General features: G+C 37.7%; 1 protein-coding gene across 3 annotated transcripts in view; it reads left to right on the forward strand.

Moving 5' to 3' along the window:
- Tgs1 (Trimethylguanosine synthase 1) overlaps positions 1 to 12944 on the forward strand; it is a gene marked incomplete at its 5' end in the record, with an annotated part of 70092 nt that continues 57148 nt past the window's right edge. Inside the window, 3 exon segments of one of the 3 annotated variants that reach the window (XM_053771832.2) lie at positions 1 to 855; positions 6598 to 7058; positions 11730 to 11856. In XM_053771832.2, the coding sequence (XP_053627807.2) occupies positions 1 to 855; positions 6598 to 7058; positions 11730 to 11856 (1443 nt within the window). 3 annotated transcript variants of the gene reach the window in all.

Raw genomic sequence — 12944 nt, forward strand, 5'->3', positions numbered from 1 at the left:
CTCACCTGGTCAGAGTGTAGCAAATAAAAATATTAAGAAGGAAGTTCTAGACTCACTTTATGAAAAACATTCTGAAAAGAGGTACTGGGTTCACCTTCGTAATTTTTTGTATACTTATAATTTTGATATTGATGCTGATGGTGTTAATGATTTCTTCCTCCAGAATGCTGGCATACATTTTGATAGAAGCAGAATTCTTAACACTAATGAGCAAGAATTAGCAAATACAGTGGCAGATAAAAGTAGAACCATTGATAATTTTGCTGATCAAGTGGAGACTGAATATAATATAAAAATCAGTTTACAAGAGTCTACTGGAGAGTTGGATTATATAAAAACTGAAGAACAGAATGAGGGACATATTCTCAACAATGAGAATCAAATTCAGACCAATGAAACTAATGAATTAGAAGATATCAATGATGATGATATGAAGAAACATTATCATAGGACATCTTACGTAGAAAATAATTCAGAAATGTGTTTGAATGCAGCACAGTTTGAAAACAACAGCAATAAGCTTGTGAGCAGTGAACCTACTCAGGGTGAGGACACTAATGTTAATTGCAAATATTTAAATGTTTCTGAAACAAATCAGTCAGATGACCCAACCCAAGATGATGGAAGTGCTATAAAGAGTCTTGTGTCAGAACAGCTTGATCAGAAGAAAACAGATGCAGACTTTTTTACTGAGAAACAGTCGGAAGATGAGGCAATGACTCAGGTAAGATTGGATATTAATGAAACCAAGGAAGAGCAAACAGTGTTTGAAAATAGCACGTTTTCTGTTGCTCCATCTGGCGTTAAACACATTACGAAGAAAAAGAAGAAGAAGCAGCAGCAAGGGCTTTCCAGGTTAGAATTACCTTTTTATATGCAGTCTTAAAGGTTATAAATATTTTCATGGTTTTATAATTTAGAAGGGTATGATGTACAGTATTCAGAAAATTTGTCTAGTACAGTAGGGCCCCGCTTATACGGCAGGTTAGGTTCCAGGCTACTGCTGGAAAGCAGACATTGCCAAAAAGCAGAACACCATTTTTTCGACTTATAAATGCCAGATAACACATTTACACTAACATATATTAAGTTAGCAATAGAACTAGGCATTAACCCTTTCAGGGTCCAGAGGCCAAATTTCAAAGGGTGATGAATGTTGCAGCGAGGAGAAGGCTGGAGGCAGTGGAGATGTCATGTCTGAGGGCAATGTGTGGTGTGAATATAATGCAGAGAATTCGTAGTTTGGAAGTTAGGAGGAGGTGCGGGATTACCAAAACTGTTGTCCAGAGGGCTGAGGAAGGGTTGTTGAGGTGGTTCGGACATGTAGAGAGAATGGAGCGAAACAGAATGACTTCAAGAGTGTATCAGTCTGTAGTGGAAGGAAGGCGGGGTAGGGGTCGGCCTAGGAAGGGTTGGAGAGAGGGGGTAAAGGAGGTTTTGTGTGCGAGGGGCTTGGACTTCCAGCAGGTATGCATGAGCGTGTTTGATAGGAGTGAATGGAGACAAGTGGTTTTTAATACTTGATGTGCTGTTGGAGTGTGAGCAAAGTAACATTTATGAAGGGGTTCAGGGAAACCGGCAGGCTGGACTTGAGTCCTGGAGATGGGAAGTACAGTGCCTGCACTCTGAAGGAGGGGTGTTAATGTTGCAATTTAAAAAATGTAGTGTAAAGCACCCTTCTGGCAAGACAGTGATGGAGTGAATGATGGTGAAAGTTTTTCTTTTTCGGGCCACCCTGCCTTGGTGGGAATCGGCCAGTGTGATAATAAAAAAAAAAAATAACAACAGTGTCTAAGAATTTAACCCTTTGACTGTCGCAACCCCCAATCCTGAGGTGTCTCCTGGTGTCGCAAAATTTAAAAAAAAAATTATTTTTTCCTATGAAATGATAGAGAATCTTTTCCCGATTGTAAAGACACAAAAAAAAAACGAAATTTGATGGAAAACTGACTGAATTACGCTCTCGCGAAGTTAGCGACCACGGCGATATTTACAAATCAGCGATTTTGCCCACTTTGAGCCCTATTTTCGGCTAATTCCATTATTCCAGTCAACCAAACTCATAGCTATTTCTTGAGAACTCCATTTTTTCCATCGATTGAGTACAAGAAACTGCCCATTTACCGATTTCAACTACCCAATAACATGGTCAGAAATTTGCAATTTGGCCAATTTCACGAAAATTAAAAAATATGACAATTTCAAAATAAGGACCAGAATGAACAATGCAGACATTCCTGGCTCTAAAATAACATTTTCTTTGTTCATCAGTCATGTCTCCAGGCCCCTATGATATTACTCTTGCTTTTTATTTTGAAATTTTATTCAAACAAAAAATAGAAGATTTACTGTTATGCAGACTACTGCAATACTGTAATAATTGTAAAAATTACATCAACCCATTCATGACTGCATATTAGAATGGCTATTTGGACATTTATTGGACAATGACATCATTTGTTTACTTCTGAACATCGGCAAAAATCAAACATTTCCCGCATTTTGTGCTCCATTTCCAGGTTCTTTTTATAGTAAAATTAATCAAAATCACCTCTATTTCTATAATATAGTTTCCATTCTATCAAATGAGACCAAGAAAACGAGAATACAACCACAAATACTATACGAAAATAGGCCACAAAGTTGGCATTTTCATTAAAAATCCTAGAGCACGCAGTGCTCTAGGATTTTTTTTATATGGTGCACACTGACCACACAGACCCATTCTCTCACATGTGGGCCTACCAGCTTTCTCCTGCCTGATTTGAAGCCGCTAGAATTTATGAATATATATACGTCAAACACGGTACCTCGTAAACGTATATATACGGCCATGACAGTCAAAGGGTTAAAAAAAAATTTTTTTTAATTTTTTCTTATGAAATGGTAGAGAATCTTTTTCCGAAGGTAATAAAACAAAAAGTACGAAATTTGATGGAAATTTGACGAAATTATGCTCTCGCGAATTTTGATGTGTCAGTGATATTTATGAATCGGCGATTTTGCCAACTTTGCCTCCCATTTTAGGCCAATTACATTATTCCAGTCGACCAAATTCTTAGCTATTTCACTAGTATTACCTCTATTCTATCGATTGAGCACAAGAAATTGCCCAGTCAGCTGTTTCAACTACAAAATAAATGATCGGAAATTGATAATTTGGCCAATTTAACACAAAGTTCAAAATACAGTGGACCCCCGGTTAACGATATTTTTTCACTCCAGAAGTATGTTCAGGTGCCAGTACTGACCGAATTTGTTCCCATAAGGAATATTGTGAAGTAGATTAGTCCATTTCAGACCCCCAAACATACACGTACAAACGCACTTACATAAATACACTTACATAATTGGTCGCATTCGGAGGTGATCATTATGCGGGGGTCCACTGTATTCCAGTTTCAAAATAGGGTCCAGAATAAACAATGCAGGCATTCCTGGCACTAAACTAACATTTCCTCTGCTCATTTGTTATGTTTTCCGGCTTTTCAAATGAATTCCATTTTGATTTTTTATTCACATAATGAATTTTTATTCAAACCAAAAAATAGAAGATTTACTGTTATGCAATATTGTAATAATTGTATAAATATCATCATCACATTTGTGAATGTATATTTGACCCGCCAGCTGGCGTGTGTTAGACATGTGAGGTCGTTTGTTTACCCTTGAACATTGACAAAAATTTAACATTTCTGCTAGTTTGAGCTCAGTTTCAAGCCATTTCTAATACTAAAACCAATCAAAATCATCTCTACTTCTGTAATATATCTTCCATTCTATCAAATGAGACCAAGAAATCGCAAATACAACTATAAAAAAACATACGAAAAAACACTGCAAAGTCACTGTTTTAATCGAAAATCACAGTCTCGGTTTTTTCTCTCTCATTATACACTGTGTGCTGAGGACTTGTTTTATGTGGTGCACACATACCACATAGATGTATTCTCTCATATCTAGGCCCAAATTTACCACTCACAGCTTATCAGAGTGAGCTGAGCTCATGGCGTAGATCTACGGTTTGGACCCTGAACATAAAGCCGTAGATCTACGGGACGGACCCTGAAAGGGTTAAAAAACAATAAAAAGTAAAATAAACATACAGTACACTCGTTATTTGCCTCAAAATATTTGTAGTCTTAATGGTCTTAATGTAGGGTGAGAGGTGAAAAGTATTTATTTGTAGAAAGTCAGGTGTGGGAGGTAGAGTAGGGTAGCCCACCTGGCCACACCACCACAGAAGTACAGTAAAGTAAATAAAGACCAACACTTCCATTCTCATGTAACATCATTTTTAGGAGGAATGATGCTCTGACAACTTAGTACAGAATAAATAAACAGCAACACTCCCATTCTCATGCAACACACCATTTTTAGAGTGAATGATATTATTATTATTATTATTATTATTATTATTATTATTATTATTATTATTATTATTATTTTATTTTTTTTTTTTTTTGAAGTTGGCCGTCTCCCACCGAGGCAGGGTGACCCAAAAAGAAAGAAAACCCCCAAAAAGAAAATACTTTCATCATCATTCAGCACTTTCACCTCACTCATACATAATCACTGTTTTTGCATAGGTGCCCAGAACACAACAGTTTAGAAGCATATACATATAAAGAAACACAACATTATTATTATTATTATTATAATCATAATAAAAAAGAAGCGCTAAACCCACAAGGGTCGTGAATAGCTATAGATAGAGTGAAGGCATATAAAAGGATTAATTTTCTACAGTTAAGTAACTGGTGTTTGACTAGAGAAAACGTAATTCTTCCAAAACTCCTACAAACCGTGGTAAACAAATCACATATTTATGTCAATTTTTATACTATGGGTGTACGTATCATGTTTATATGTTACATAGTAAGTTTATTACATAATTTTGAAAAAAATATCGTAGATGGATTAGTGGAAATGTCTATATTAACGTAACATACGACATTTAATGTGCCCAAGAGATTATTATATGGTTTCGAGTAGAGAGAGACTTAGTGATTTTAATGTGTACCTGCACACCAGCACAGTGTGTAGTATATTTAGGTACAGGTACACATAAGTATAATTATCAGAGTACGTACATATAAAATATGAATAACTTTAAAGCACTTGAACTTTTGAAAATTTCCAGACAATAGAGAGATGTTCTCACGGAGAAAGTAAACAAACCGGGTGAGGTGTGCTGTATTAGAAACACTGCTCGCCGTATAGCAAGTTTTGGTCATAATTTGAAATCACCGTATTAGCAGAATACCATAAAGTGAAACGCCGTAGAGCGGGGCCCTACTGTATTTACCAATTTTGATTATTTTTTCTTTACTAAGTAGTGTGATACTCATTATTTGTGCATTTATATAATATAGTACATATATTATGTCAAGAAACCAGTTAGCCAGACTTGAGTCCTGGAAATGGGAAGTACAGTGGTACCCCGAGTTTCGAACTTTCTTCGTTCCAGAAGGCTGTTCGAGTACTGTTACCTAACAAATTTATTCCCATAAGGAATAATGTAAATTAGATTAGTCTGTTTCAGACCCCCAAAAATACACTTACAAAAGCACTTACAATAATACACTTACATAATTGGTCGAGTTGGGAGCAGTTCAAAACTCGGGGTACCACTGTACAATGCCTGCACTTTAAAGGAGGGTTTTAGGATATTGGGAGTTTGGAAGGACATCTAAATTGTTGTATCTGAGGGCCTCTGCAAAGACAATGATTATGTATTAGTGTTGGTGAAAGTGTTGAATGATGATGAAAGTTTTTTCTTTCTTTTTGGATTTTTCTTTCTTTTTGGGTCACCCTGCCTTGGTGGGAAGCGGCTGACATGTTAAAAAAAAAAATGTCAGTACATTATACTTTTTTATAACACTGTGTTAATGGGTTACATAATAAGGGGATTCTTGAGAGATGCTGCATCATCAGGATTATTTAAAAGTTATCCATTAACAGTGATATTTGAATGTACAGTTCTGAAAGTTATTTTTGTTTGTCCAAGTACATATGCAATTCTTAAACATTCTTTCTCTTTCAACACACCGGCCGTATCCCACCAAGGCAGGGTGGCCCAAAAGGAAAAACGAAAGTTTCTCCTTTTACATTTAGTAATATATACAGGAGAAGGGGTTACTAGCCCCTTGCTCCCGGCATTTTAGTCGCCTCTTACAACACGCATGGCTTACGGAGGAAGAATTCTGTTCCACTTTCCCATGGAGGTAAGAGGAAATAAACAAGAACAAGAACTAGAAAGAAAATAGAAGAAAACCCAGAGGGGTGTGTATATATATGTTTGTACATGTATGTGTAGTGTGACCTAAGTGTAAGTAGAAGTAGCAAGACGTACCTGAAATCTTGCATGTTTATGAGACAGACAGAAGACACCAGCAATCCTACCATCATGTAAAACAATTACAGGCTTTCGTTGTACACTCACTTGGCAAGACGGTAGTACCTCCCTGGGCGGTTGCTGTTTACCAACCTACTACCTAGGAATTCTTAAACATATTGGTACATATAAATTACTTTTTGTCTAGTTTACTGTCAAGTGTTGAGCACAGATTACTAACTAAATACTTTTACTTTTAGGCACACTGCAGGTCTTGGCTGGGCCCTAAAGTATATTCAGTACCAGGATGATGAGATTAGACAAAATGGGGATGATAACCAGTCCTTGGAAGGACCATCCATGTTTTCTGAGGATTTTCAAGAAAATGTAAACTTTGAAGCATCAGAAGATATTTCAATAAATAATGAGTTATTAGATGAAAATCGTGGCTGTAGCAGTAATGAAGTGGATATGACTCAGTTTGAGGAGGAAGGAAGTATTGATGAAAACCTTAACAGTAGTGAAGGTGGCAGTGGCTGTGCAATTATCAACTTTCCTGAGAAGAATGACCATGTTTCTTCTGCAGAAAGTCCTGAAGATGTTGGTGATAAAGATCAAACGAAAACTGGGTTAACTAGTTCGAAGATAATTGCTGGTGTTGGAAGATTTGTGGCCACAAGTGTATTACACATCTTAGATACGATCTTTCCTGCTTTCCCAGGTGTGTATGCATGATGATAAAGCTGTCGACTATATGACCCTGAGTAAATTTTTTAATGTTAAATGTTTTTATGCTTGCAGTGACTTCAACATATTAGATAATATCTTACAATATGTTTTACTCCATTCAACCCAAGACTATTTAAATCAGATAAGCCTTTTTATGCAGAATATTCCTCATTATTATTGTCCCTCCTTTACAGTTGAAGAAATTTAGTTATTTTATTATATAATTTTATTATTAACCCTTTGAGGGTTTTCGTCGTACTAGTACGTCTTACGCGTAGGGGTTTTTGACGTACTAGTACGCATAAATTCTAGCGGCCTCAAATCTCGCGCGAAAAGGCTGATAGGCCTAGGTGTGAGAGAATGGGTCTGCGTGGTCAGTGTGCGCGGTAGAAAAAAAATCTGGGACCCAGTGGTGCATTGTGGGAATGCCCTCTTAGTAAACAATGTCCACCATGCCTCGCGGTAAGAAGCTCCTCACTCCTCGGCGAATTGGGACACTTTTGTTCCCCAGTGACAGTTCTAATAGTGATGGAAGTGCCAGTGAAGATGAGTTTCGTGGTTTTAGTGAGGTTTTGACCGAAACTAATGACCATAATATCGGTAATAGTGAAGAAAACCCAGACGACCCTCAGCCTTCCACCTCTGGTGCTGGGCCCTCGTGTTCACGTTCAGTTGTTCCAGAACCCAAGAGGAAACTTCTATTTTCCCAAATCCCAGACTCAGATGAGAGCATGGGTGATGATAGTGATAGTGAATATGAACTACAAGCTCTTCAAACTAGTTCCAGTAGTGATAGTGAAGTGCAATATTCCCCAGTGAAGCGTCAGTATATACGACGATATATGCGCTCTGGAAGTGTGCCATATGTTATACCAAGGGGAAGGAGTGTATCTCGGAGTACATCCCGTGGCTGTACAACAGGAACAGACAGTGAAAATGACGAAGATACTGTTGCAATTGGGATGGAAAATGTGCGTGGTGGTAGTGGTGCCGGCGGTGAGGCACCAGCAGTGGGCCATGCTGCCACCCACGCTGCCAGCCACGCCGCTGCCTCAGCTGATCTAGAACAAAGGCCACCATCCCCCACTCCCCCACCACACCAGCCTCCACAACCACACCCTCCACAACCACAACCACCTGTCATTGTCCAGTACCCACCAGCAGACCGCACCTGGGATTGGCAGGAAGCTGTCAATTTTGTTCCAAATCCCCACCAGTTTGATGGCAGCCAAAGTGGAATACGGCCATCTTGTGCACTTGGGAACAATGCCACTGAACTGGAATGTTTTGAGTTATTCTTTGACGAACCACTGATGAAAAGTATTGTCATGGAAAGCAACACATACTACGAGTACACCATGGCAAACACAATACTTTCACCAAAATCACGTCTACACCAATGGAAGGAGGCAACTGTGGCTGAGATGTATCTTTTCTTTGCCACAATAATGCTTATGCCACATGTGTATAAGCACAAAGTGAAATCATACTGGTCAACAGACCCCCTGATTGCAACACCAGGTTTCAGTGATATAATGCCAGTGAATCGATTTGTGCTAATGTTACGTATGCTTCACTTCTCAGATAAAACCAGGCCTGACAGAACTGACAGGTTATATAAGATTAGGAATGTGTTTGTGTATCTGAAACAGAAATTCAGTACTCATTTTTATCCCTTCAGGAAGCTTGTAATTGACGAGTCTTTGATTCTGTTCAAAGGAAGACTCTCTTTCAAGCAGTACATACCAAGCAAGAGGAAACGCTTTGGTATAAAGTTGTTTGTGCTTTGTGATTGTTACAGTGGTCTGGTATTGGATATTATTGTGTACACTGGAAGTTATACATTGCAAAATACCAGGAAGTTATTGGGCATCTCAGGTGATGTGGTTCGAACAATGATAGAACCATACCTTGGTAAGGGGCATATATTATATACAGATAACTGGTACACAAGCCCCTCACTCAGTGATTTTTTGCGAGTGAACATGACAGATGTGTGTGGCACAGTGCGTGCAAATCGAAAACATATGCCCAGGTTTGATGCTGGCACTCGCAGAGGTGAGGTGCAGGCGTTTGCTGCCAATGACATCATGGCATTTCGGTGGCATGACAAACGAGATGTCACACTGTTGTCATCAATTCACCCTAATGAAATGGCAGACAGTGGCAGGCAGCATAGAGAGAGAAATGAACCCATTCTAAAACCTGCAGCTGTGATTGATTACACCTTCAACATGCGTTCAGTGGACAAATGTGACATGCAGATTGGGTTTGCTGATTGTGTTCGCAAGAGTTATAAGTGGTACATCAAACTGTTTTTCCATCTTCTGGACATTTCCATGCTCAATGCTTATAATATGTATAAGATGAGCACCAGAAACAAACCACAGTACGGCGAATTCTGTTTGTCTGTCATCAGACAAATAGTATTCAAGTACCAAGGAAATGCACCTGCAATTGACCGCCCACCAAATTATCAACAACTACCTGCTCGTCTGAAGCATGGTGATCACTTCCTGGTAAAACTGCCTGCTACTGCTTTGAAGAAAAAGGCTCAGAAGAGGTGTTACGTCTGTTCACATACAAAAAAACGCCCACGACAACGCAGAGACACTCGTTTTATGTGTGAGGAGTGCAAAACTCCACTGTGCATGACACCATGTTTCAAAGAGTTCCACAGGCTGCAGAACTTCTAGAAACATGTCCTGTGACTGTATATGTGTATATAAAATATAGAAAAATAGTAATAAACAACATTTCATATTGTTTGTTTGTGTAAATATTTTCTGTAAACAAAATAATGACAACAGTGTTTACGCCCTTATTGTGTAGTATTGAAAAAGAAATAACTTACAAAATACTGATCATGTTGGCCTCAGAGGCCATAAAAGTTACTCAGAAAAAGAAAAATTGAAAAAAAATTGAAAATAGTACATAAAAAAGTAAATAGAAAAATACCGGGTGACGGCAGTCGGCGATGTTACCATATGTTGTTCAATTTTGGCAAATTTCACACCTCCATATCTCGGTAAGTATTGACGTTAAAATTTTTTTGTTTAGCCTATAATGTTTAGAAAAAAATACTCTATTTTTTCATAAGAAAAAATAATTTTTTTTTTTTTTGAAATTTGGCCGACCCTGAGAACGAGTTTCGGAGAGGGCCTGTCGACCCTCAAAGGGTTAATCATTTGCATGCATATTTGTATTTTAGGATATGTATACTGTGTCTTCATGTCTCGTGTATATTTATTTGTGGCCACTATTCATCATTAACCCCTTGACTGTCGCAATCCCCAATCCTGAGGTGTCTCCTGGTGTCACAAAATTTAAAAAAAAAAAAAACTATTTTTTCTTATGAAATGATAGAGATTCTTTTCCCGATTGTAATGACACCAAAAAAACGAAATCTGATGGAAAACTGACGGAATTATGCTCTTGCGAAGTTAGCGACCTCGGCGATATTTACAAATCGACGATTTCGCCCACTTTGAGCCCTATTTTCAGCTAATTCCGGTGTTCCAGTCGACCAAACTCATAGCGATTTCTTTAGAACTCCATTTTTTCTATCGATTGAGTACAAGAAACTGCCCATTTACCGATTTCAACTACCCAGTAATGTGGTCAGAAATTTGCAATTTGGCCAATTTCACAAAAATTAAAAAATATCACAATTTCAAAATAAGGTCCAGAATGAACAATGCAGACATTCCTGGCTCTAAAATAACATTTTCTTTGTTCATCAGTCATGTCTCAAGGCCCCTCTGATATTACTCTTGTTTTCTATTTTGAATTTTTATTCAAACGAAAAATAGAATACACGTACTTACTATTATGCAGACTACTGCAGTATTGTAATAATTGTATAAATAACATCAACCCATTCATGACTGCTTATTAGAATGGCTAGTTGGACATTTATTGGACAATGACATCATTTGTTTACTTTTGAACATTGGCAAAAATCAAACATTTCCCCTACTATGAGCTCGATTTCCAGGTTCTTTTTATAGTAAAATCAATCAAAATCACCTCTATTTCTATAATATGTTTTCCATTTTATCAAATGAGACCAAGAAAATGAGAATACAACCATAAATATTATACGAAAATAGACCACAAAGTCAGCATTTTAATTAAAAAAACGGTTGGAGTTTTTTTTTTCTCATTATGTACTGTGTGCTCCAGGATTTTTTTTATATGGTGCACATTGACCACACAGTCCCATTCTCTCACAACTGGGCCTACCAGCTTTCTCCTGCTTGATTTGAAGCCGCTAGAATTTGTGAGTATATGTACGTCAAACACGGTACCTCGTAAGACGTATATATACGGCTGCGACAGTCAAAGGGTTAAAAATGGTTGATCATTAATGAACCTTGCCAAATAAATTTGGTTATGGTTGAAAACTATTTACAATACAGTAATTAGATTTTTGGAAAGCTTGAGAAAAGTCTTAGTTAAAAATTAAGTTCAAAGAGAATTTCTATCATTATTAGCTAAATTGAGAAAAATACAGTATAGTCCACCTCTTTTTGAACATCACATGGTGGAGGTTTTAAAAGTGCCATAATCTTCTACATACATATTTCCATTCTTTTTTCAATTAGAAAATAATTTTATAAAATTTCTCAGTTGGGTATAAGTATAATGATAATGTGATAAGTTTCAGGTGAAATATTCAAGCTGCCTTTTCAAGTACTGTGGCCACTATTGTCTTCTACAGTATTATCCCGGGAGTCTCAGGAGCAGTCTCCTCTGTATAATACTGTTGAAACACTTGAAGAAAAACGGTTAGTAAAATTTTGTTTACCTTAATTTGAGTGAAATGTTTTGATCAAAGTCTAGTCTAAGATCAGACCACATTATTTGCACTTTGATTAACCAGACTGTTGTTATCAGCCTGCAGGTATACATAACTATCACAGCCTAGATAATTTATCACAAGAGATAGAAGATATTTAGAAGGTGAATGATAGCACACTTGGAGAGAAGTGATTTCATAAACAACAACCAGCATTGGTTCAAAGATGGCAAGTCTCTTATTAACAACCGTTTGGAATTTTATGGCAAGACAGTGGAAGTGAGACACGAGAGATAGAGAGAGTTGGGTGGGTTGCATTTTCTTAGGCTAAGAAGGCATTTGATACTGTAACTCACATGAGATTGCTGCAAAAACTTGAGAAACAGGCAGGAATAACTGGGAATGTACTCATGTGGATCAAGGAGTATCTTAGGGAAAGGAAGCAGAGTGATTGTCTGGAAAGAAATGTCAGAATGGGGAAGAATAACAAGTGGTGTACCACAAGGCTCAGTATTCAAACCTGTGCTATTTCTGGTTTATATGAGTGACATACCAGGTGGAATTGAGTCAGATGCATCTCTGTTTGCTGATAATGTAAAACTATTGAGGAGAATACCAACAGATGAGGAGGGGAAAAGACTGCAAAAGGATCTGAATAAACTGAGGGGTTGATCAGATAAGTGGCTGCCTGAATTCAATCCCAATAAATGCAAGGTTATGAAGATTGGGGAAGGAGACAGAAGACTGGACATAGACTCAGGAAGTAGAGGCTGCAGTCTTCACTTAACCCGTAAACGGTCCAAATGTATATATATGTTCACTACCGTACTGCCCCAACTTTTTTGAGAAAAAAAAAATTGTTGTTTTTAATAGGAAAAAAGAGCATATGGTACCCAGGCATCCCCAATTATTTTAATATGGCACACAGCGAGTGCTCACACCCATTTTCTCATGTCTGGGCGACTCAGGCTTATCGTGGCAATGTTAAATGTATGACACATAAAACGTACATATACGTTTGGGGCACTAGCGGTAAAAATGTATATATACGTTTGGACCGTTTACGGGTTAAACAAA

The sequence above is a fragment of the Cherax quadricarinatus genome, chromosome 8 (genome assembly GCF_038502225.1).
Source record: "Cherax quadricarinatus isolate ZL_2023a chromosome 8, ASM3850222v1, whole genome shotgun sequence".
NCBI classification, from domain to species: Eukaryota; Metazoa; Arthropoda; class Malacostraca; order Decapoda; family Parastacidae; genus Cherax; species Cherax quadricarinatus.